This window comes from Lactuca sativa, chromosome 6 (genome assembly GCF_002870075.4).
Source record: "Lactuca sativa cultivar Salinas chromosome 6, Lsat_Salinas_v11, whole genome shotgun sequence".
Taxonomy (NCBI): domain Eukaryota; kingdom Viridiplantae; phylum Streptophyta; class Magnoliopsida; order Asterales; family Asteraceae; genus Lactuca; species Lactuca sativa.
The window spans coordinates 99,322,814-99,347,194 of record NC_056628.2 but is presented as its reverse complement, the minus strand read 5'-3'; the positions used below and the strand labels follow the sequence as shown (position 1 = coordinate 99,347,194).

At 36.4% G+C, this 24,381-nt stretch overlaps 2 protein-coding genes across 2 annotated transcripts; both read right to left on the bottom strand.

The window, feature by feature from the left end:
• Positions 1-728: 728 nt before the first annotated feature.
• Positions 729-1,097, bottom strand: LOC111915794 (uncharacterized). The gene has a single exon (XM_023911437.1). It carries the CDS (start codon positions 1,095-1,097, stop codon positions 729-731), a length of 369 nt encoding a protein of 122 aa, XP_023767205.1.
• A 20,627-nt stretch (positions 1,098-21,724) lies between these two features.
• Positions 21,725-23,228, bottom strand: LOC111915795 (uncharacterized). The gene is made up of 3 exons (XM_023911438.2): positions 22,604-23,228; positions 22,084-22,215; positions 21,725-21,975 (listed from the first exon to the last, which is right to left on the bottom strand). The coding sequence occupies exons 1-3, from the start codon at positions 23,226-23,228 to the stop codon at positions 21,725-21,727; spliced, it is 1,008 nt and encodes a 335-aa protein (XP_023767206.2).
• Positions 23,229-24,381: the final 1,153 nt, after the last annotated feature.

Below are 24,381 nucleotides of genomic sequence, written 5' to 3'. Positions count from 1 at the left end.
GTATTAGCACTTGACCAATTACAAATGACATCTTTTTTTAATTTTGCCTGTAAAGGTTTTCTCATGGCTGCAAGTTTTTCATTATATGTTTCAGCATAAGTTAAAACACCAAGAAATTTTTGTAGTTGCTTCTTCTCTTTTAAAACATTTGGAAAGTCATGTAAATGTTCAAGAATATGCTTTTGATGACAATGAGTACCCTCATTTATTTCTAAACCCAAAAAATTGATTTTTGTTTTGAAAAGATGAGCTTTCTTTTTTGAAAGTATTATTCCATATTTTAAAATAGTTCTGAGAACCTGTGTGACATGACCAAAGTGTTCTTGTTAATTTTTGCTGAAGATCATGATGTCATCAACGTATACAATGCAGAAACCTTCAAGGCCTCAAAGAACGTTCTGCATGTGTCTTTGAAAAATACTAGGAGCTTGTTTAAGCCCAAAGGGTAGTACTTTCCATTGAAAGAGTCCATCAGGACATGTGAAGGCAGTGAGAAGCTGCGATTCTTCATCAAGTAGAACTTACCAGAAACCTGACTTGCAGTCGAAACTTGAATAAATGTTTTTTCCTCTTAGAAGAGTCAAGAGTTTGTGCATATTGGGAAGATTATGTAAGTCTCCAATAGTTGCATCATTGATTGCTTTGTAGTTGACAACCATGCGCTTCTTTCCTCTTCTTTTCTCTGCTTCTTTATTGACAAGAAAGGCAGGAGATATATGAGGGGATTTTCATTCTATAATTAGTCTCATATCAAGTAATTCCTTGATTTGTTTGGAAAATTCTTCTCTTTCTTGTAGAGAGTAAACCATAGGTTTTTCTCTAATAACCGTTTTGGGATCAATAAGCTTAGTTGAAGCTTTCATCCATCCTTTGGTTCTATTTGGATCAATAGGATTTTCAGAACAATCGTTTTCAAGAAGATTCTCGATCTGTTTGAACCTGGTCGTTTGAATAGAAATAATCCTCTCTTTATTAATCCCTTCATGGGTTATATTAGTACCTGGAATTTGTTTTTCTTTAGAACCTTTTTCTTGAGTTTCAAGAAAACCTGGTTTTCCTTTGCTATAGGCCTCTGTAAACCTTTTTATAACTACCATATCATTATTAAGATGAAAGGCAAATCTATCTATCTATTGTATGAATGGTCCATAGACTTGACAGAAGTTGTTAACAATTATGATATCAATTCCTGAATTTTGTTGGTAAATAGTGGGAACGTTGAAATGTTCTCCTGAAAGTTCAAGATTAATATTTCTACAAACTCTATTAATTTTTATGGTTTCACCATTTGCAATAATGGCACTAATTTCTTTGAAAGCGTTTTCCTAGAGTTCATCCGGAATGACGAATTTGCTTGCAAGACATAAAGATGCACCTGTGTCTACAAAACAATGTACTCTAAATTTTTTATATCCTTTGAAGTTAAGGAAGGCAGAAACATAAATAGAGTTTGGATTAGTAAGATTCATGATAAGGGAATCATCAATCTTCTAGAGGTTTGCGCAAAAATGGTTAATCTCCTCCTCCCTGAAAAGTTGGGTCTGTATGGGACTAGTCTGAGTCATCCGTTGTTGATTTGTATTCTTTAGCGTCTGATGAAGATTCTGTCTCAACATGATATATAAAAACATGTTGAATACCATCATACTCTTCTTCAAGAGCTTCATAGCCTCCATTATTAGCGTTTTATAAAACCTTGACTTTGTCAAGGTATTTTTTTCTATTTGGACATTCATTGGCGTAGTGTCCTTCTTCATTGCAGATCCAACACCTACATTTTTTCTTTCCTTGCGAACAGGAAGTAGTCTTCTTAGGTGTTTCTTTTGAAGGTTTTTTGAAGTATTTTCCTGGTGAAAATTTTCTTCTTTTCTTTTTCCAAAAAGATTTGTATTTCTTTTTGTTTTTATACTTTTTCTTAGTATAATTTTTCTTTCCAATATCAAAAATTTTGAAATCAGAGAGAATGCTACAAAAATCTTTGCTTATTGTTTTAAGCTTTTGTTGTTTATATCTGTCTTGACAGATTCTATCAATTTCTTCTTTTGCAATTTTTGTTGCATAAGAAAGACTGGTTTGCTGGATTTCTCCAATAGCTTCTTTTTTCCATCTGTCGGTAGAGGTTTATCTAATAATTAGAATTTTCATGAGATAAGCAGATATCCATTGTGCATACTCACTTCTCTGTGGAATATCATACAGATATGATTCATACATACATGTGTATTTGTCGAGAAGACTAATATCATGTAATTGGAGTTTTGTCATTGAAACTCTTGCTATGTCAACCTTCTTATTAATGGTGAAGTCTTTATTAGAAATATAATCAAGACCTAAGAAAGTAGTGTATATGACATTTATGAGATTATCAAAAAGATCTGAACCATGCAATTCATCATTCCAATTATTGTTTCTTAGGAATTTTTGCACAATTCCATCAGTTTTGTGTTCTAAAAGTAGTAGAACATTTTTTGCCCTTTAAAATTCATCTGGGTTTGTCTGTAAGATTAGTGAAATCTCAGTAACCCATTTTTCTACAACTCTTTCTCTGAGTTTTAGATCTTGGATACAATCAATATTGAGTACATTGATCGTGTTGGGTCCTTGACCACTATTTGGAATACCATTATGGACAGGCATTTTGAACTCATATTTCTTTTTATTGCCTCTTCTTGTGGTTGTATAAGAAGATTCTGCTTCATCATCTTCCATATCCAAATATTCGAACTTAACAGTTTTTGTATTTGTTATAAAATTATCTTCTTGTTCTGATTCAGTGTCAGGTTCATTTATTTTAGTCATTCTAAAATATTGATCAAAAAGTTTGGGTTCTTTTTGATACAATTCTTCACATTCTTTAGTTTCTAAAGATAACAACCGAATAAGCTTTTGGTCAGCTTTATCATAATCTTCATATTGAAGGTTAAAGAAATATTTCTCGAGTTGCTTAGAGATTGTTTCTTTCATTTTTATTCTTTCCTGAAAATGTCAATTTTATGGGAATCTTTTGAGCTTCCTAAGTAAGGGTTTCCAACACTAGGATTGGGAGGTGAGTATTTCTTAAGACCTGAATATTTTCCAGGCTTGGTTTTTTGTTCTATAATGGAGATATTCTTGATGTGCTCAAGAATGTCTTTATTACATGGGCAAGAGTCAATCTTTTCAGATAACTCCTTAGTAATGTCTGCAATAATTTTTGCAGATGCTACTTCCAACTGGGTAATGGTTACGTATTTATTGGTTGTTAAGTCCAGGTTTATAATCAGCCCATCTATTTTTTCATTAAGGAAGTTGATTGATCTATTAAGCTCGGGTATCGAGGTGGTTGATCTATTGAGATCAGGTGTCGAGGTCATCCTATTAGTTGTTTTAACTGATCATGTATATTACTGATTTTAAGGTTGGTTTCCTTAAGAGTGCCCTCAATATTTGCCTTTTTGGCGACTTCTTCAACAAATTGGTTGTTTTTTAAAGAGTTTTCTAAAAGAATAGAATGTCTGTCAATAGACTGGGTTAACTTGATAGTTAATTTATTTTGTCTTTCAATAACTTCGAAGAATTTTTCAAAATCATTTTTATCAAGATTGTTTTTAACCATAAAGGCTAAATCGTTTTTAAATTGGTTAAAAGGTATTTTATTTTTTGAAATATCTATAGAAATATCTTTTGAAATACCAAGATAATGGCTTATTTTTGAAGTTTTTAAGAGACATCTTGCAATGATCTGGTTGAGATTATTGCAATGATTTACAATTGTTTGAATACCAGCTTTTCCAGAAGTAGAGAAAACGTATTCTTTCTTTTCAGTACTATCGTCAATAGTTTTAATTTTGACTGTTTTACCTTTTTTATAGAAATGAGGAAAATCAATTTTATTACTCATTTATAATGTCAGTGATTTGTTTGATATTCTGGTGTGGACTATCAATTTTTAAAGACATGTTTCTTATTAAGTTATTATCTTTTCTCTCCGAGCTTTCTCCTATGTGGAGTGAATCCATAGAAATTCTTGGTCTAAGAGTTTCTCATAGAGCTTTTTTATTTCTAGCTATATTTAAAACCCAAGAGTTTTCTTGAGGATTTATGTCGCAGAATTGTTTATCTTTGACATGGCCTATTTCTGAAAAGACATCATCAAGTTCGATGTACTTGTCTTTCTTATAGTCTATGCTATGGTGACTGTTGGTCAGGGCATATCCTATGAGATATGTTATGGTGAATGGTTTATCATCTGGACTCATAAGGTCACTTCTTTCAAAGTGATGTATAAAAGATAAGGTTATATCTATATTTGCAGATTCTAAATCCAGAGCAAGCCTCGGATAGACTGAAAACATAAACTTTTGGTAAGCAAGGTTTCCCTTTGCAGCACCTAAGATGCAGTCCTATCTGACAGTAATTGTCACACCCCCAAATCTGAATGGCGGAAACATTCGAGGGTGGATGACTTCACGTAGTATCATAACAATTGAATATTGTAAAGAAAGTAACACAACCATCATATATATAATAAAAATGTATATTGTTGCGTTATACATATTTCCAAAAGAATATTACAATATGATGATGTATATGTTTAATAATAATGTCCTTAGCGTTCCTTCTTCAAAAGCTGGTGGTTACCTGTATTAGTAATTCCCTAAGAAATACAAGTGGTTTCGAAAAAGTGTCAACAATTAAGTTGGTGAGTTCATAAGTGTTTTGTATAAAAAAAGTATGTTCTTTTGATAGCAAATCGATGAACGAAGTTTTTCAGAAAATCCAATATTTTCTATAAATAGTTTGAAAAGATCCCAGAGTTGGAGTGCATTAGTATTTTTCGTACTTGAATGATAAAGATAAACTTTGTGCTCAAATTGATGTAGAAAACTAAATGCATATATGAATCTCGTAAATCAAACTTGTTTTTATACTTTTATGTGAGTTTTATAACCATACTAATGACACTGACTGCCTGTAACAACATTCTTCAGGTGTTATAGTGTTATGACCTTTGTCACCCCAGACCTGCCGGTCTAACTGTAGCTAACAGTTTAGGTGCGGGGTTGTCAATCCCGTATAGATCTATACACAAGTATCACGCTCTCCCTCCAAGAGATTATGGTATATAATACAGGTCTTGAAATGCATACATAAGAGTACGTTGAAGTTTGAATATCTCACATCACTTAGTATAAATAGATTTACGATAAGAAAGACTTTACTTCATTTTGTTTGAAAGTATTTCATTTTTCAAGTTGTGTACGTAAGAATGTATGAATAACTTGCTAACTATGCCCATTATAGTTTTTCTGAAAGTATGTTCCATTTGGTGGAAATAACTTGACGATATACTAGCCCTTTATACGTAAAGTAAGTTGTAGTATCGATAATCAATAAGATAGATGTTACATTTATGTTTATAAAACGATACTTTTACTTGTATTGTACTTTTATTTCCCCCCTAAAACATGAAAAGACTTGAAAGGTAGAGGTATGAACTCACTTGTTTGGTTTGAAGAGAGTGGGACTAGAGTCGAGCGGAACTTCAACCGCGGAAAGTTGCGTCTTCGAGCTCTTCGGGGATCTCGGTAGCGTAGAAACTTCGTCAGGGATCGGGTGCGGAAACCGAAGGCGTCGGGACAGTTTTTGGTTCTTGAAAGTATGTGAGAGTGATTGGGAGTTTTGAGAGAGTGTGTCAAAATCCGTAGCTCAAATCTCTTATTCATAGTGCTGGAAAGGTTGCGTACGCGGGGCGTACTATCGGAGTACGCTGGGCGTACTCGTTACGCGGGGCGTACTTCGGTTACGCGGGGCGTAACTTCGCATTATGGCTTACGACTCCGGTCTAGCTAGGCATAGAGCTGCAACCTATGGGACTCGACCATGCACCTGAGTACGCGGGGCGTACTCCTACATTACACGGGGCGTAATCCTGGCTTCCGTCTTCTAAATTCCGTAACTTTCGCGTACGGGCTCCGTTTTTCGCGTTCTTTATATCCACGCGTAGGTGAGATTATGCTCTACAACTTTCATTTAGACTCCGTCGGCTAGTTTTAAATTTATTTTTAATGATATGTTTTTAATAGGCCGGGACTGCTAAAGTCCGTTAAAAATTCATAGTTTCTTTATTCGACGTCGGTTTTCGTTTGTCTTTTTATCATCTTACTCCTATTGTGGAGATCTTCAACTCTCGTTTAGGTTGCGTTAGCTAAATATCATTCGATCTTTAATTCGAGTTTTTAGCTCTCTACTACCGTTACGAAACTTTGAAAATTCGTAACTTCTTCATACGAAGTCCATTTTGGGTGATCTTTTTATGCACGCTCACCATTTAACGAAATCTACAACTTTTGTTTAGATACTTAAGGCCAAAATGCATTTTATTGAAATTCCACTTTTTACGTTAAATAGTGTTTTAACAGTGTGTCGTAAATATACGAGTGGTTATAATTTCTTTAATATAACCCGGTTTTGAACATTCTTTATGTTTTTGGAAACCTTGGCACGATATCTAACATTTCATGCATCCCAAATTAGATATTTACACACTTTATTTTTGAGGTTAATTTCGTTGTTTCTAAATAGTTTTTGTTGTATTTGTCTTTTGAGTGTTACACTGCTTTTGGAAAATATAGGGTTGTCACATCATCCCCCCGTTAGGGGAATTTCGTCCCAAAATTTAATCTAAGATAGAGTTTACAGGTTAGGAAAAAGATGCGGGTACTTTTGTTTCATCTGATCCTCACGTTCCCAGGTGTATTCAGGTCCTCGCTTGGCGTTCCAGCGGACCTTTACAATCGGTATGCGGCTTTGTTTGGTCCTTTTTATTTCCCGATCCATGATTTCTACTGGTTCTTCTACGAATTTGAGATTTTCATTTATTGCAATTTCGTCTAAAGGGATGACGAGGGTCTCATCAGACAAGCACTTCTTTAGGTTTGATACGTGAAAGGTAGGGTGTACGTTGTGGAGCTCCTGAGGTAATCGAAGTTTGTACGCCACTGGACCGATCCTGACAAGGACCTCGAATGGTCCAATGTATCTTGGGTTCAGTTTCCAACGCTTTCCAACACGTATTAGTCCTTTCCAGGGCGAGACTTTTAGTAGGACATGGTCTCCTACCTGGAATTCTAAGGGTTTCCGTCTTTTATCCGCGTAACTCTTTTGTCTGTCCCTTGATGCTTTCAGTCGTTCCCAGATTTGAACAATCTTTTCCATGGTTTCCCTTATGATTTCTGGCCCGGTGAGAGTGTTGTCTGTTGCTTGTCCTCTTGCTAGCTGCGTGTCACCTACTTCCGTCCAGCACAGAGGTGATCTGCACTTACGGCCATAGAGGGCTTCGAACGGGGCAGCCTTGATGCTAGTGTGGTAGCTATTGTTGTACGAGAACTCGACCAAGGGTAGATAGGTGTCCCATGCTTTGCCAAAATCGATTACGCAAGATCTCAACATATCTTCTAGGGTTTGTATGGTTCTCTCACTCTGGCCGTCGGTTTGAGGGTGATAAGCGGTACTCATGTTTAGTCTTGTTCATAGAGCTTTTTGTAGTGACTGCCAGAACCTTGAGGTGAATCTACTATCTCGGTCCGAGATAATGGATATGAGCACACCATGCAGTTGCACAATTTCTCAGAGGTATGTTCTAGTTAGTTTCTCCAATTTATCCGTCTCTTTGATGGGTAAGAAGTGCGCTGATTTAGTTAACCTGTCGACTATCACCCAGATAGTGTCGAGTACACTTGCCGTTTTGGGTAATTTGGTTATGAAATCCATGGTTATCCGCTCCCACTTCCATTCGGGTATTTCTGGTTGTTGTAATAATCCCGAAGGCTTTTGGTATTCCACCTTGACCTTGGAGCATGCCAGGCATTTGTTCACGTAGGTAGCAATTTCGGCTTTCATGTTCGGCCACTAGTACAGCTTCTTGAGATCCAAATACATCTTATCAGAACCTGGATGTATGGAGTATCGTGTCTTATGGGCTTCGTCCATGACGATTTCTCTGAATCCACCAAACTTCGGTGTCCAGATTCGATCCATGAAATAAAGAACTCCATCGCTCTTGGCCTCAAGATTCTTATCCATCCCCCTTAGGGCTTCTCTTGTCACATTTTCGGATTTCAAGGCTTCTATTTGGGCTTCCTTGATTTGCGTGGACAGGTGTGAATGGATTGTTATAGTTAGGGACTTCACTTGGCGGCCCGAGTATTCCTTCCGGCTGAGGGCATCAGCCACTACATTAGCCTTCCCCGGGGTGATATCGAATTTCACATTCGTAATCACTTAGTAGTTCTACCCATCGTCTCTGTCTCATGTTAATCTCTTTCTGGTTGAGGATATGTTGGAGGCTTTTATGGTCGGTGAAGATTGTACATTTCATGCCGTAGAGATAGTGCCTCCATATCTTTAGAGCAAAAACGACTGTTCCTAGTTCAAGATCGTGTGTCGTGTAGTTTACTTCGTGCGTCTTTAGTTGCCTTGAGGCGTAGGCAATGACCTTCCCTCGTTGCATCAGGACACACCCAAGTCCTTGGTTTGATGCATCGCAATAGACCACGAAGTCCTCTATTCCTTCTGGCAATGTTAGGATGGGTGCACTACATAAGGCTCGCTTTAGTGTCTGAAACGCGATGTCTTGTTTTTCTCCCCAGTCGAAGGTCACATTCTTCTAAGTTAGGGTGGTAAGTGGCTTGGCAATCTTCGAAAAGTTCTGTATGAACCTTCAGTAATACCCGGCAAGTCTCAAAAATTGCCGGATTTCTGTAGGGGTTCTTGGAGTAGTCGAACTCTCTATTGCCTTAATCTTGGAAGGGTCCACATGTATTCCTTCTTTGCTTACAACGTGTCCTAGGAAATCTACTTCCCGAATCCAAAACTCGCATTTTGAAAATTTCGCGTATAGCTTCTCTGCCCCCAATATTTCCAAGACTTGGCGGAGATGTTGGCTGTGTTCTTCCTGGCTTCTTGAATAGATGAGTATATCATCTATGAACACGATCACGAATTTATCCAGGAATGGGCGACATACTCGGTTCATCAAGTCCATGAACACCGCTGGTGCGTTTGTCAACCCGAAGGGCATCACTACAAACTTGTAGTGACCATAGCATGTTCGGAAAGCCGTTTTGGGGATGTCTCCTTCCAGTACTCGCAGTTGGTGATATCCAGATCTTAGTTCGATCTTTGAGAAGTAGCTTGCTCCTTGTAGTTGATCGAACAAATCGTCTATGCGCGGTAGGGAATATCGATTCTTGATCGTGAGTTTGTTCAGTTCTCGGTAGTCGATGCACATGCGAAAAGATCCGTCCTTCTTTTTCACGAATAGGACCGGTGCTCCCCAAGGTGAGAAGCTTGGTCTGATGAAGCCTTTGCTCAGCAGCTCGTTTAGTTGGCAGGACAGTTCCTGCATCTCAGCTGGGGCTATACGGTATGGTGATTTTGCTACCGGAGTGGCTCCAGAGATTAAGTCGATTCTAAACTCGACTTGGCGTTCTGGTGGGATCCCTGGAAGATCTTCTGGAAAGATGTCTGGGAAGTTGTAGACTTCCGGAATGTCTTTAATGTCCTTCGATTCCCGTTTCTTGTCTACTACGTGGGCTAGAAAGGCATGATATTCCTTGCGAAGATATTTTTGTGCTTTAATACAGGAAATGATTTGTAAATTTGAACTAGGTTTGTCGCCATAAATTACAAGGGTTTCGCCGTTTGGCAGATTGAGGCGAACGGCCCTTTCATGACAAAGTATATCGGCATGGTGAAGGCTTAACTAGTCCATACCGATGATGACATCGAAACTTCTTATTGAAATGGGCATAAGATCGATTTGAAACAAGTGCTCGTTTAAATTTAATGTGCATCCTATGTACATATCGCTTGCGCTTTCCGTTTTACCGTTTGCCATTTCTACAGTGAATATTTTATTGAGTGGTTGGGGTTTTTGACTAAGTAGGTGTTTGAATTTATGACTCACAAAACTTCTCTCCGCACCGCAGTCAAAGAGTATGCATGCATAAATGTTGTCGAGGCGAAACGTACCCGTAACCACTGTGGGGTCGGCAATTGCTTCATTCTGTCCTATTGTCAGCACTCTTCCCACACCGCCAGCATTCCTTTCCTTGGGGCAATCCCTCCTGAAGTGCCCAGTTTCTCCATACCCATAACATGCCTGGCTTACTCCAGTACCAGGAACTCGAGTGATTGGTCACGCTGGTGCTTTACAGAAACGGGCAGTGTGCCCTTTCCTGTCGCATTTTTTACAATGCATTTCACGGCAGATACCGTGATGATGGTAATTGCATTTGTTGCACTTTGGCAGGTTCCCAGCATATTGCTTGACTGGCGCAGGGGTAGCAGGAGTTGTGGTGGAAGCAATAGCAGCATGAACTGCCACCATTTGTTTCTTTGAAGGTTCTTAAGAAGTTTGACCTTTCCTCTTGTTCCAGAACTTCTTCTTGCTGTTGCTGTTGGCAGTGTTGTCGTAGTTGTTGCTTCCTTTGGTTGGTTCGACGACGGTCGTGACACTTTGACAGACACCATGATCGACAAAAGATTGCGCCAATTCCTTGGCGCTGTCGAACGTCATGGGTTTGGAGGCTAACACACTTCCTCGAAGTTGGGGTGATAGTCCGCAGATATACCTTTCCACCTTTTGGCTTTCCAGGACCATCATTCCTGGGCAAAGTATTTTCAAATCACTGAACTTGTTGGTATAGCCTGTAATGTCCGAGCCTACCATCTTAAGGTCCCACAGTTCTTGTTCGAGCTTTTGGATCTCGCCCCTGGGGCAGTACTCTCGTAGGAGCATTCGCTTCAGGTTTTCCCAACCCATGGAGTTTGCCACTGGTAGGGTTGGTACCTTGATGTGGCCGTTCCACCACGTTAGGGCTCTTTCGGAGAAAGTATAAGCGGTGAATTTCACTTTGCTTTCTTCAGGGCATGCGCAAATCTCGAACACGGCTTCCGTTTTCTCTATCCATTAAGATAGAGCCATCACTCCCTCAGTTCCACTAAAGGGAATAGGTTTGCTGTTAGTGAAGTCCTTGTAAGTACATTCCCCGGAACGGCCCTGGTTTAGGCCATTTGTGGAGCTATTTATCCCTCCGCCTGACCCGTTGTTACTAATTTGTGCAATCGCTGCGGTTACAGCGGCTGTTACGGCATCTTGGAACATTGCGGTATCTATAGTTGGAGGAGGTGGTGTTGTAGCTGGGTTTTTGCACGGCGTCTTGCGAGGAGGCATGTTCTGGCAAAGAAATAATAATAAGGACTATAAGTTTCGAATGAATTGACAATTGTGCACTAGGGGGTTAGCCATATCTTGTAATTTGTTTTAACATTAGTTAATGGTTCCTAAGTGAATACACCAAATTAAATAATCCGACGAAATTCGATGGTTACATTATGCTTCATAGGGAAATTTTGACCTATTCGGAGGTCTCCGATTACGAGTACAAAGGAAGTAAAAGAAAAACTTTTATCTGAGGTCCTATTCTTATAACAAAATTGTTGGAGTTGCGCAAGTTTCTACTTGCGGCGTGTTGTGCATTTGAAGCTGGACTCGACATCTGACTGCTTGACTCCCATCAGGCGCCTTTCAAGATCTGCTTGTTGTTCCTTCATCTCTTTTATTTCTGCTAGTGCGGTTACCATTTGATTCTGAAGCGTTCCTGTGTAGATTTGGGTATTTTCGTGTAGTCCTTCCAGACGACGAATGTCTGCAGTGTTACCCTAAGTAGCAGCATTGATCTCGCGAACTCTGGCTGCTTGCTTGTCCGCATGGTAGTTCTGGGTAGCTATAGTGCCTACAATAATAGGAAGTGCTCGATCAGCTGAGCCTCCCCCACTGACATTGTAAAAATCTTGACACATGTCGAAAGGAGGGCGTACACCTAGTTGGCGGCTCCAGTAGTAGAGATGGCTTCCCCAGATGGGGATGGGTCCTGGTTGATATGGTCTGACTTCGGGAGGATGAGGAGCAGGATGGTCGATTACTTCCGGCTCGGAGTCTGTTCCACTAGAAATTTCCTCGACCTCCTCGTCGACTTCGAACTCCTCTCCGACTTCGACTTCGAACTCTTCTTCGACTTCCTCTTCGATTTCCTCCGGGTCTTCCTCCAAGTCTTCCTCTATCCAACCGTCGTTGCCTTGGTTTGGGTAGTAGGGATATCCCGATAAATGGAATCCGGCCATTTTTCTGTACTAGGATAGAGGTATGAGAATTTTATAATAAAAGAAATTTTATTTAACGACATCCTACGTTTTAACTATATCTTACGGAGCGCAAGTTTTTCATTGTACTATTATTTATAACAAATACTCCTATACTATTTTAAATCGGCGGAAATAATTTGTATTTGGTAGGTTTTTGGCTTGTTGTCCACTACCACCATTCCTTGACGTACATTGGTCAAATCCAGGATAAATATAGTTGATCAGGCTATATTTATTCTCGATTTGATTACATACCTCGAGGCCCAATCGTAGTGTCGCAACTTGCCTGAATACTCTTAGAAAACTTGTCATGATACGAGACTGATACATGCGAGTAAAAATGTATGTATGTATGTATATATATATATATATATATATATATATATATATATATATATATATATATATATATATATATATATATATAAAAGAAAAAATATTTTTATGAAAAAGTTTTTCAGAGGGTTTTTGGTTCCCGTTGCATTTATAGTTTATATATCTTATGTGGTTTGATATACTTAGTTCACTATAAACAATGCTCTGATACCAATCTGTCACACCCCCAAATCTGAATGGCGGAAACATTCGAGGGTGGATGACTTCACGTAGTATCATAACAATTGAATATTGTAAAGAAAGTAACACAACCATCATATATATAATAAAAACGTATATTGTTGCGTTATACATATTTCCAAAAGAATATTACAATATGATGATGTATATGTTTAATAATAATGTCCTTAGCGTTCCTTCTTCAAAAGCTGGTGGTTACCTATATTACTGATTCCCTGAGAAATACAAGTGGTTTCGAAAAAATGTCAACAATTAAGTTGGTGAGTTCATAAGTGTTTTGTATAAAAAAAAAAGTATGTTCTTTTGGTAGCAAATCGATGAACGAAGTTTTTCAGAAAATCCAATATTTTCTATAAATAGTTTGAAAAGATCCCAGAGTTGGAGTGCATTAGTATTTTTTGTACTTGAATGATAAAGATAAACTTTGTGCTCAAATTGATGTAGAAAACTAAATGCATATATGAATCTCGTAAATCAAACTTGTTTTTATACTTTTATGTGAGTTTTATAACCATACTAATGACACTGACTGCCTGTAACAACATTCTTCAGGTGTTGTAGTGTTATGACATTTGTCACCCCAGACCTGCCGGTCTAACTGTAGCTAACAATTTAGGTGCGGGGTTGTCAATCCCATATAAATCTATACACAAGTATCACGCTCTCCCTCCAAGAGATTATGGTATATAATACAGGTCTTGAAATGCATACATAAGAGTACGTTGAAGTTTGAATATCTCACATCACTTAGTATAAATAGATTTACGATAAGAAAGACTTTACTTCATTTTGTTTGCAAGTATTTCATTTTTCAAGTTGTGTACGTAAGAATGTATGAAGAACTTGCTAACTATACCCATTATAGTTTTTCAGAAAGTATTTTCCATTTGGTGGAAATAACTTGACGATATACTAGCCCTTTATACGTAAAGTAAGTTGTGGTATCGATAATCAATAAGATAGATGTTACATTTATGTTTATAAAACGATACTTTTACTTGTATTGTACTTGTATTTCCCCCCTAAAACATGAAAAGACCTAAAAGGTAGAGGTATGAACTCACTTGTTTGGTTTGAAGAGAGTGGGACTAGAGTCGAGCGGAACTTCAACCACGGAAAGCTGCGTCTTCGAGCTCTTTGGGGATCTCGGTAGCGTAGAACCTTCGTCGGGGCTCGGGTGCGGAAACCGAAGGCGTCGGGACAGTTTCTGGTGCTTGAAAGTATGGGAGAGTGATTGGGAGTTTTGAGAGAGTGTGTCAAAATCCGTAGCTCAAATCTCTTATTTATAGTGCTGGAAAGGTTGCGTACGTGGGGCGTACTACCGGAGTACGCTGGGCGTACTCGTTACGCGGGGCGTACTTCGGTTATGCGGGGGGCAACTTCGCGTCATGGCTTACGACTCCGGTCTAGCTAGGCGTAGAGCTGCAGCCGATGGGACTCGACCATGCACCTGAGTACGCGGGGCGTAATCCTGGCTTCCGTCTTCTAAATTCCGTAACTTTCGCGTACGAGCTCTGTTTTTCGCGTTCTTTATATCCACGCATAGGTGAGATTATGCTCTACAACTTTCATTTAGACTCCGTCGGCTAGTTTTGACGTTATTTTTAATGATATGTTTTTAATAGGCCGGGACTGATAAAGTCCGTTAAAAATTCATAGTTTCTTTATTCGACGTCGGTTTTCGTTTGTCTTTTTATCATCTTACTCCTATTGTGGAGATCTTCAACTTTCGTTTAGGTTGCGTTAGCTAAATATCATTCGATCTTTAATTCGAGTTTTTAGCTCTCTACTACCGTTACGAAACTTTGAAAATTCGTAACTTCTTCATACGAAGTCCATTTTGGGCGATCTTTTTATGCACGCTCACCATTTAACGAAATCTACGACTTTTGTTTAGATACTTAAGGCTAAAATGCATTTTATTGAAATTCCACTTTTTACGTTAAATAGTGTTTTAACGGTGTGTCGTAAATATACGAGTGGTTATAATTTCTTTAATATAACCCGGTTTTGAACGTTCTTTATGTTTTTGGAAACCTTGGCACGATATCTAACATTTGATGCATCCCAACTTAGATATTTACACACTTTATTTTTGAGGTTAATTTCGTTGTTTCTAAATAGTTTTCGTTGTATTTGTCTTTTGAGTGTTACACTGCTTTTGGAAAATATAGGGTTGTCACAGTAATTCTGTTGTCAATTAAGGCCATTTTTATGGGAGAATTTATTCCTGTTTAGTATTGGGATTTTTACAGCTCCGATATGGACCATTCTAATTTTTGATCTAATCTCAACTGGAATACTTTTTAAGTTATTGTTTATTTGTTCCTTAGTTAAAAGGGGTAGAAAGACAGCTCCTATTGTATCTTTCATGTCTACGGACATTTCTTTAGTACTAACAAAGTAGAAGACTTCATTTTTCCTTTTAAGAGGATTTAGAATACTAAGTTTAGAAGGAACATTTTTGAAAATGTTTTCTTTCTTTATTTTTAAATCTATTTTCTTAACTCGAGAGAGAAGGTCTTGTTTTATTAAAAGATTTGCATGAAAGCTGTCTTCATCTTCAACATAAGTTAAGATTTGTTTTTCTTCTGAATTATTTTCTTCAGAGTTGTTGAAAATTTATTTATTCATTTTAAGAATTGTTAGTAAGTTAAAATCCTTTTTCTGAGTGTTGAAACTAAGTTTTTATTTCTATCAAGCTGTTCTTGATGTACTTTTTGCTTATGCAGGAGATACTTACGTATACTAACCAAGTTTGGTATATATTCGTGAGTATGTTTCTTTTGTGCTTATAGAATTCTGAAATTTATATGCACTAAGTATTTTTTATTCTTGAAAAGTGTTTCTTTATGTTGAGAAATTTCAATCTCTTTATTATGAATTCTTTCAAAAATTACACTGTAAAGTGTTTTATTATAATGTAATGCCATATTTATCAAGGCTCTGATACCAGTTTGGATGTGTACGGAATTTTTATTTAACAAAGAAGGGAATAAATATAAAAATTGTGAAAAGAAGACTCTTGTATCAATAAATGTGTGATTGTAATGTAGTGAGTGTTATACTTACATAGATAGAAACTATTCAAGCCAGCCTGTGTCGTTCTTTGCTCGGTGTGGTTGCTTTCCCTGTTGGCATCGTGCATGTGGTACTATTAATCATCGTCGACCTGACACTCTGTCACTTACAAGTTTCATGACTCTAATTTGTGTGAGCACTCAAAAATAACAAAACAAAGATTTATTGATAAAAGAGTTCCCAAAAAGGGAAAACTCTTACAATATTTTACATTTTCTCCCTTCTAAGAGAGGAATTACTCACTAGACATTGAACTGAAAATTTATTAGATAGAGAGTGTTTTTTCTTGCACTCGTTATTTCGATGTCCCTAAAACAAAACATAACTCTCAATTTATAGATACATTGAGAGGGTTTGATCTTTGCCTATTATGTCAGGCATGACGTTTTTATCCACTAAAGATTACATTACTGTGGACAGCTGGAAAGCTTCTAATAATGAAGAAAGGCATTATTATTTTGAGTGGCGGGGGCCATTTGACACGTGAAGCATGTTTCTTTAAGATGATGACGATTTGTCATCTTCAGAGGGGGGTCCCTCCTTTGTCTCCGAATCTTTTCTTTCGCAAAAGTGACAAAGATGTTCTTCGAAAAGTTATTCTGCATGTCGGCAGAAGTGTTGGCGTGTAGCATTGGATACTTCCATGCTATTGTTCATGAATTTTTCTCCAAACTTGGAGGCTTGACGAAGATCTTCTTGGCTGGTGTTGTTGTAACTCCAGCTTGTAATTATACAATGCGAGTCAGTATAATTAATCTTCTTTTTTGAACCAGAGATAATATCAATTATTTTATCTGATATTCTTCTTAAACCATTGATGCGATTGGGATGAAGAATTTCTATGAAAGGTAGATCTTTATCTTCCATTGGTTGAGATTGTTCAATTTCTCTATTGGCTTTAGAAAGACCAACTTCCAGAAAGTGGTATAGAGAAAGAGTTGATTCTTGAATCCATTCTGGGAGTGAAGAGATGCATCTGATGTAGATCGGATTATCTTTTGCTTTAAGTACTTTCTTTCGAAAGTTCTTAATGGATTCTACCATGCTGCTTGGGAAGAATTTGAGTTCTTGAAGGTTGCAACTTGGGTAGATATTGTCGATTAGTCCAGCTTGAAAGGCTTGGTAGACTAATTTTGCATCTGCTCCTTCGAGGAAGTTGAACAGACTTTTTGTTTTCTTGTCCGTAGTGAAAAACTTTTCATGAACAAGGTCTTCTGGGCATGCAGCTCTTACTTTCTTCCAGATTGTTCTGAAATCTTCAAAAGAGATTTCAGGATAGTTAACCATTTATTGAACGTCATTTGGAATGTCAAACCTTTGGTCTCTGTGGGCTTCTTTGACTTTTTGAATTTTTGGTCGAATAAGTGGTTGGTTAGTCTTGCTTGTATCGTCTTGATAAGTGGCAAGGCTTAATCTTGCAGATGCTTCATTTCTGAATTTTTTGCAAGTAACTTTATCAACTTTACAGAAGGTTTCTGTAATTCCCTGGTCAGTATGAACACCGGCATGAGGTCCTTTGTAGATTACATCAAATCTTTCAGCTTCTTTGTTAAGAGCTTTTTTGTAATCTGGTGTAAACTCCTGCACAGATTTGTTAGTGGGTGACAAAGTTTTCATTTTACTGATTCCTTCAGTACAAGGATTGGGATCAACCAATAGGCTAGTTTTTCCATTAGGAAGAGGAGTAGTTGTCTCCTTTATTATGCTTTTTAGCAAAGCATCAGCTTTCAACGGATTTGTTGATTCTTTACCAGGTGCCGTTTGCACTGCAATAGCCTTTGTTTTTGAGCTTTCGCTTTCCGGTACATTGGTGACCGTTGTTACTTGTTCATACAAGTTGATTTTCTGCTCAATTGCAGATAGCTCTATGAGGAGCATTTGTTTCTTTATCCTCAAAATGTTGAGGTCTTCCATTTTTGTAAACTCAATTTTTGTTTACTTTTCTCTCTAATCTCCCCCTCTCTTTTTTGTAGGTGAAGTTTTTGTGAGGAATAATGTCATGAGGATCATATCCTTTTATAGGGCTCGAGGGGAGCGAGTGAGATCATGGATGATGTAAGGTATACCTGAAGTCACGGGTGAGGCAGTCTGCCAGTACGTTTTTGTTTCCTGCGAGATGTTCAACAGTGAAAGTATATTGTGAAAACCACTCTTGCCAACGTATTAGCCGGCCTAATTTGTTATCTCCTGCAATCTTAATTCGGAGGAAATAAGTAAAATTTTTATTATCGGTACGAACCAGGAATTTTACTGGTGTTAAATATACAGAGAATTTTGTAAAAACTTTTTTTACAGCGAGTAATTCTTTTTCATTGCTATGGTAGTTTTTCTCAGCTGCTTTGAAACTGCCAGAGGTGTACCTACAAATTTGTTCTTCGTTTTTGGGATTTTTAGATTTTAAAACACCTCCCCAAAATTCATCAGAAGCATCAGTTTCAATAATTAAACTGTCTTCAATGTTTGGAAGATAAAGTTTTGGCCAAATTGATTAAAACTTTCTTTATCTTTTTGATGTAGTCTGTATCAGCACTTGACCAATTCCAAATGACATCTTTTTTTAATTTTTCCTGTAAAGGTTTTCTCATGGCTGCAAGTTTTTCAATATATGTTTCAGCATAAGTTAAAACACCAAGAAATCTTTGTAGTTGCTTTTTGTCTTCTAAAACATTTGGAAAGTCATGTAAATGTTCAAGAATATGCTTTTGAGGACAATGAGTACCCTCATTTATTTCTAAACCCAAAAACTTGATTTTTGTTTTGAAAAGATGAGCTTTCTTTTTTGAAAGTATTATTCCATATTTTAAAATAGTTCTGAGAACCCGTGTGACATGAAAATAGTGTTCTTGTTCATTTTTGATGAAGATCATGATGTCATCAAAGTATACAATGCAGAAACCTTAAGGCCTTGAAGAGTGTTCTGCATGTGTCTTTGAAAAATACTAGGAGCTTGTTTAACCCCAAAGGGTAGCACTTTCCATTGAAAGAGTCCATCAGGACATGTGAAGGCAGTGAGAAGCTGCGATTCTTCATCAAGTAGAACTTGCCAAAAACCTAACTTGCAGTCGAAACTTGAATAAATGTTTTTTCCTCTTAGAAGAGTCAAGAGTTCGTGCATATTGGGAAGATTATGTAAGTCTCCAATAGTTGAATCATTGATTGCTTTGTAGTTGACAACCATGCGCTTCTTTCCTCTTCTTTTCTCTGCTTCTTTATTGACAAGAAAGGCAGGAGACATATGAGGGGATTTTGGATTCTATAATTAGTCTCATATCAAGTAATTCCTTGATTTGTTTGGAAAATTCTTCTCTATCTTGTAGAGAGTAAACCATAGGTTTTTCTCTAATAACCGTTTCGGGATCAATAAGCTTAATTTAAGCTTTCATCCATCCTTTGGTTTTATTTGGATCAATAGGATTTTCAGAACAAACTTTTTCAAGAAGATTCTCGATCTGTTTGAACCTGGTAGTTTGAATAGAAATAATCCTTTCTTTATTAATCCCTTCATGGGTTATATTAGTACCTGGAATTTGTTTTTCTTTAGAACCTTTTTCTTGAGTTTCAAGAAAACCTGGTTTTCCTTTACTATAGGCCTCTGTAACCTTTTTTATAATTACCATATCATTATTAAGATGAAAGGCAAATCTATCTATCCATTGTATGAATGGTCCGTAGACTTAACAGAAGTTGTTACCAATTATGATATCAATTCCTGGATTTTGTTGGTAAATAGTGGGAACGTTGAAATGTTCTCCTGAAAGTTCGAGATTAATATTTCTACAAACTTTATTAATTTTTATGGTTTCACCATTTGCAATAGTGGCACTAATTTCTTTGTGAGCGTTTTCCTAGAGTTCATCCGGAATGATGAATTTGCTTGCAAGACATAAAGATGCACCTGTGTCTACAACACAATGTACTCTAAATTTTTTATATCCTTTGAAGATAAGGAAGGCAGAAACAAAAATAGAGTTTGGATTAGTAAGATTCATGATAAGGGAATCATCAATCTTCTGGAGGTTTGCGCAAAAATGGTTAATCTCCTCCTCCCTGAAAAGTGGGGTCTGTATGGGACTACTCTGAGTCATCCGTTGTTGATTCATATTCTTCAGTGTCTGATGAAGATTCTGTCTCAACATGATATATAAAAACATGTTGTATACCATCATACTCTTCTTCAAGAGCTTCATAGCCTCCATTGTTAGCGGTTTGTAAAACCTTGACTTTGTCAGGGTATTTTTTTCTATTTGGACATTCATTGGCGTAGTGTCCTTCTTCATTGCAGATCCAACACCTACATTTTTTCTTTCCTTGCGGACAGGAAGTAGTCTTCTTAGGTGTTTCTTTTGAAGGTTTTTTGAAGTATTTTCCTGGTGAAAATTTTCTTCTTTTCTTTTTCCAAAAAGATTTGTAATTCTTTTTGTTTTTATACTTTTTCTTAGTATAATTTTTCTTTCCAATATCAAAGTTTTTGAAATCAGAGAGAATGCTACAACAATCTTTGCTTATTGTTTTAAGCTTTTGTTGTTTATATCTGTCTTGACAGATTCTATCAATTTCTTCTTTTGCAATTTTTGTTGCATAAGAAAGACTGGTTGGCTGGATTTCTCCAGTAGCTTCTTTTTTCCATCTGTCGGTACAGGTTTCTCCAATAATTGGAATTTTCATGAGATAAGCAGATATCCCTTGCGCATATTCACTTCTCTATGGAATATCATACATATATGATTCATACATACATGTGTATTTGTCGAGAAGACTAATATCATGTAATTGGAGTTTTGTCATTGAAACTCTTGCTATGGCAACCTTCTTATTAATGGTGAAGTCTTTATTAGAAATATAATCAAGACCTAAGAAAGTAGTGTATATGACATTTATGAGATTATCAAAAAGATCTGAACCATGCAATTCTTCATTCCAATTATTGTTTCTTAGGAATTTTTGCACAATTCCATCAGTTTTGTGTTCTAAAAGTAGTAGAACATTTTTTGCCTTTTCAAATTCATATGGGTTTGTCTGTAAGATTAGTGAAATCTCAGTAACCCATTTTTCTACAACTCTTTCTCTGAGTTTTAGATCTTGGATACAATCAATATTGAGTACATTGATCGTGTTGGATCCTTGACCACTATTTGGAATACCATTGTAGACAGGCATTTTGAGGCATTTTGAACTCATATTTCTTCTTATTGCCTCTTCTTGTGGCTGTATAAGAAGATTCTGCTTCATCATCTTCCATATCCGAATATTCGAACTTAACAGTTTTTGTATTTGTTATAAAATTATCTTCTTGTTCTGATTCAGTGTCAGGTTCATTTATTTTAGTCATTCTAAAATATTGATCAAAAAGTTTGGGTTCTTTTTGATACAATTCTTCACATTCTTCAGTTTCTAAAGATAACAGCCGAATAAGCTTTTGGTTAGCTTTATCATAATCTTCATATTGAAGGTTAAAGAAATATTTCTCGAGTTGCTCAGAGATTGTTTCTTTCATTTTTATTCTTTCCTGAAAATGTCAATTTTCTGGGAATCTTTTGAGCTTCCTAAGTAAGGGTTTCCAACACTAGGATTGGGAGGTGAGTATTTCTTAAGACCTGAATATTTTCCAGGCTTGGTTTTTTGTTCTATAATGGAGATATTCTTGATGTGCTCAAGAATGTCTTTATTACATGGGCAAGAGTCAATCTTTTCATATAACTCCTTAGTAATGTCTGCAATAATTTTGCAGATGCTACTTCCAACTGGGTAATGGTTATGTATTTATTGGCTGTTAAGTCCAAGTTTATAATCAGCCCATCTATTTTTTCATTAAGGAAGTTGATTGATCTATTGAGCTCGGGTATCGAGGTGGTTGATCTATTGAGATCGGGTATCGAGGTCATCCTATTAGTTGTTTTAACTGATCATGTATATTACTGATTTTAAGGTTGGTTTCCTTAAGAGTGCCCTCAATATTTGCCTTTTTGGCGACTTCTTCAACAAATTGGTTGTTTTTTAAAGAGTTTTCTAAAAGAATAGAATGTCTGTCAATAGACTGGGTTAACTTGATAGTTAATTTATTTTGTCTTTCAATAACTTCGAAGAATTTTTCAAAATCATTTTTATCAAGATTCTTTTTAACCATAAAGGCTAAATCGTTTTTAAATTGGTTAAAAGATATTTTATTTTTTGAAATATCTATAGAAATATCTTTTGAAATACCAAGATAATGGCTTATTTTTGAAGTTTTTTAGAGACATCTTGCAATGATCTGGTTGAGATTATTGCAATGATTTACAATTGTTTGAATACCAGTTTTTCCAGAAGTAGAGAAAACGTATTCTTTCTTTTCAGTATTATCGTCAAGAGTTTTAATATTGACTGTTTTACCTTTTTTATAGAAATGAGGAAAATCAATTTTATTACTCATTTATAATGTCAGTGATTTGTTTGATATTCTGGCGTGGACTATCAATTTTTAAAGACATGTTTCTTATTAAGTTATTATCTTTTCTCTTCGAGCTTTCTCCTATGTGGAGTGAATCCATAGAAATTTTTGGTCTAAGAGTTTCTCCTAGAGCTTTTTTATTTCTAGCTATATTTAAAACCCAAGAGTTTTCTTGAGGATTTATGTCGCAGAATTGTTAATCTTTGACATGGCCTATTTCTGAAAAGACATCATCAAGTTCGATGTACTCGTCTTTCTTATAGTCTATGCTATGGTGACTGTTGGTCAGGGCATATCCTATGAGATATGTTATGGTGAATGGTTTATCACCTGGACTCATAAGTTCACTTCTTTCAAAGTGATGTATAAAAGATAAGGCTTTATCTATATTTGTAGATTTTAAATCTAGAGCAAACTTTGGATAGACTGAAAACATAAACTTCTGGTAAGCAAGGTTTCCCTTTGCAGCACCTAAGATGCAGTCATGTCTGTCAGTAATTTTGTTGTCAATTAAGGCCATTTTTATGGGAGAATTTATTCCTGCTTGGAATTGGGATTTTATCAAAATTTTTACAGCTCCGATATGAACCATTCTAATTTTTGATCTAATCTCAACTGGAATACTTTTTAAGTTATTGTTTATTTGTTCCTTAGTTAAAAGGGGTAGAAAGACAGCTCCTATTGTATCTTTTATGTCTACGGAAATTTCTTTAGTACTAACAAAGTAGAAGATTTCATTTTTCCTTTTAAGAGGATTTAGAATACTAAGTTTAGAAGGAACATTTTTGAAAATGTTTTCTTTCTTTATTTCTAAATCTATTTTCTTAACTCGAGAGAGAAGGTCTTGTTTTATTAAAAGATTTGCATGAAAGCCGTCTTCATCTTCAACATAAGTTAAGATTTGTTTTTCTTCTGAATTATTTTCTTCAGAGTTGTTGAAAATTTCTTTATTCATTTTAAGAATTGTTAATAAGTTAAAATCTTTTTTCTGAGTTCTGAAACTAAGTTTTTATTTCTATCAAACTTGGTTAGTATACGTAAGTATCTCCTACATAAGCAAAAAGTACATCAAGAACAGCTTGATAGATCTTAACTGGTATCAGAGCCAAGTTTGGTATATATTCGTATGTTTATTTTGTGCTTGTAGAATTCTGAAATTTATATGCACTAAGTTTTTTTTATTATTGAAAAGTATTTCTTTATGTTGAGAAATTTCAATCTCTTTATTATGAATTCTTTCAAAATGTCTCTTATAAGAGTGTGTGTTTTCCCAATTATGACTATCATTAACCAAAAATATAGTTTTAACATTACCATGCATCGTGTGAATATTCACGAAGTGAATGTAATGGGAAAATATCATAGTATCGTAGTGTTTGTAATAAGTGACTACCGCTGTACTAACTACCTTAAAACAAAAGGCATTTAAAGTAACATGTGATCGACTTGTATCCTGCTACTGAATCTAGTAAAACGACGATGTAAGACGCCATAAGAAATGACATTTGGCACCCATAGACTTGCAAGTCCCACTGTGGCGAGCAGCAAGGTGTAGGATAGTCAATCCAGTATAGATCTATATGCAAACTCATACGCTCCCCAATTAAGGAGATTCGGGATACAAAAACGGTCATGGCAGGAAGTGCCATGACCCGTCTAATGGTTCAAATAACTGCATGAATGTACATGTAATGAATGTTCTAACTGTAAAGTGTACTCTTTCTCTGTCTAGCCTGTATGTACTGAAATGTTTTGCGTGTGCTAGCTGTAATGTATGTTCTCTCTCTATCTAGCATGTATAGTAATGTACTATATGTACTACTCATATTGACTCATGAATGAACTGACTCATTGTATGTTTCATTGTTCTAGTAATAGTATTAGTATCTTCCTGTGCTACCCTTATGGTAGCTTACTAGTAAAGTAACTGGTACGTATGAACATGGAAGTATACCCTTGCTACCCAAGAGTATTGAATTGACTAGAAGAACCTTTATGTCTATATATGTATACATAATATATAACTAATATTTAGACGACCTTCGGATGGATAACCAATGCCCTATAGCCACATCCCAACGAGGAAAAGGAGATAAAGCGAGGTGGCC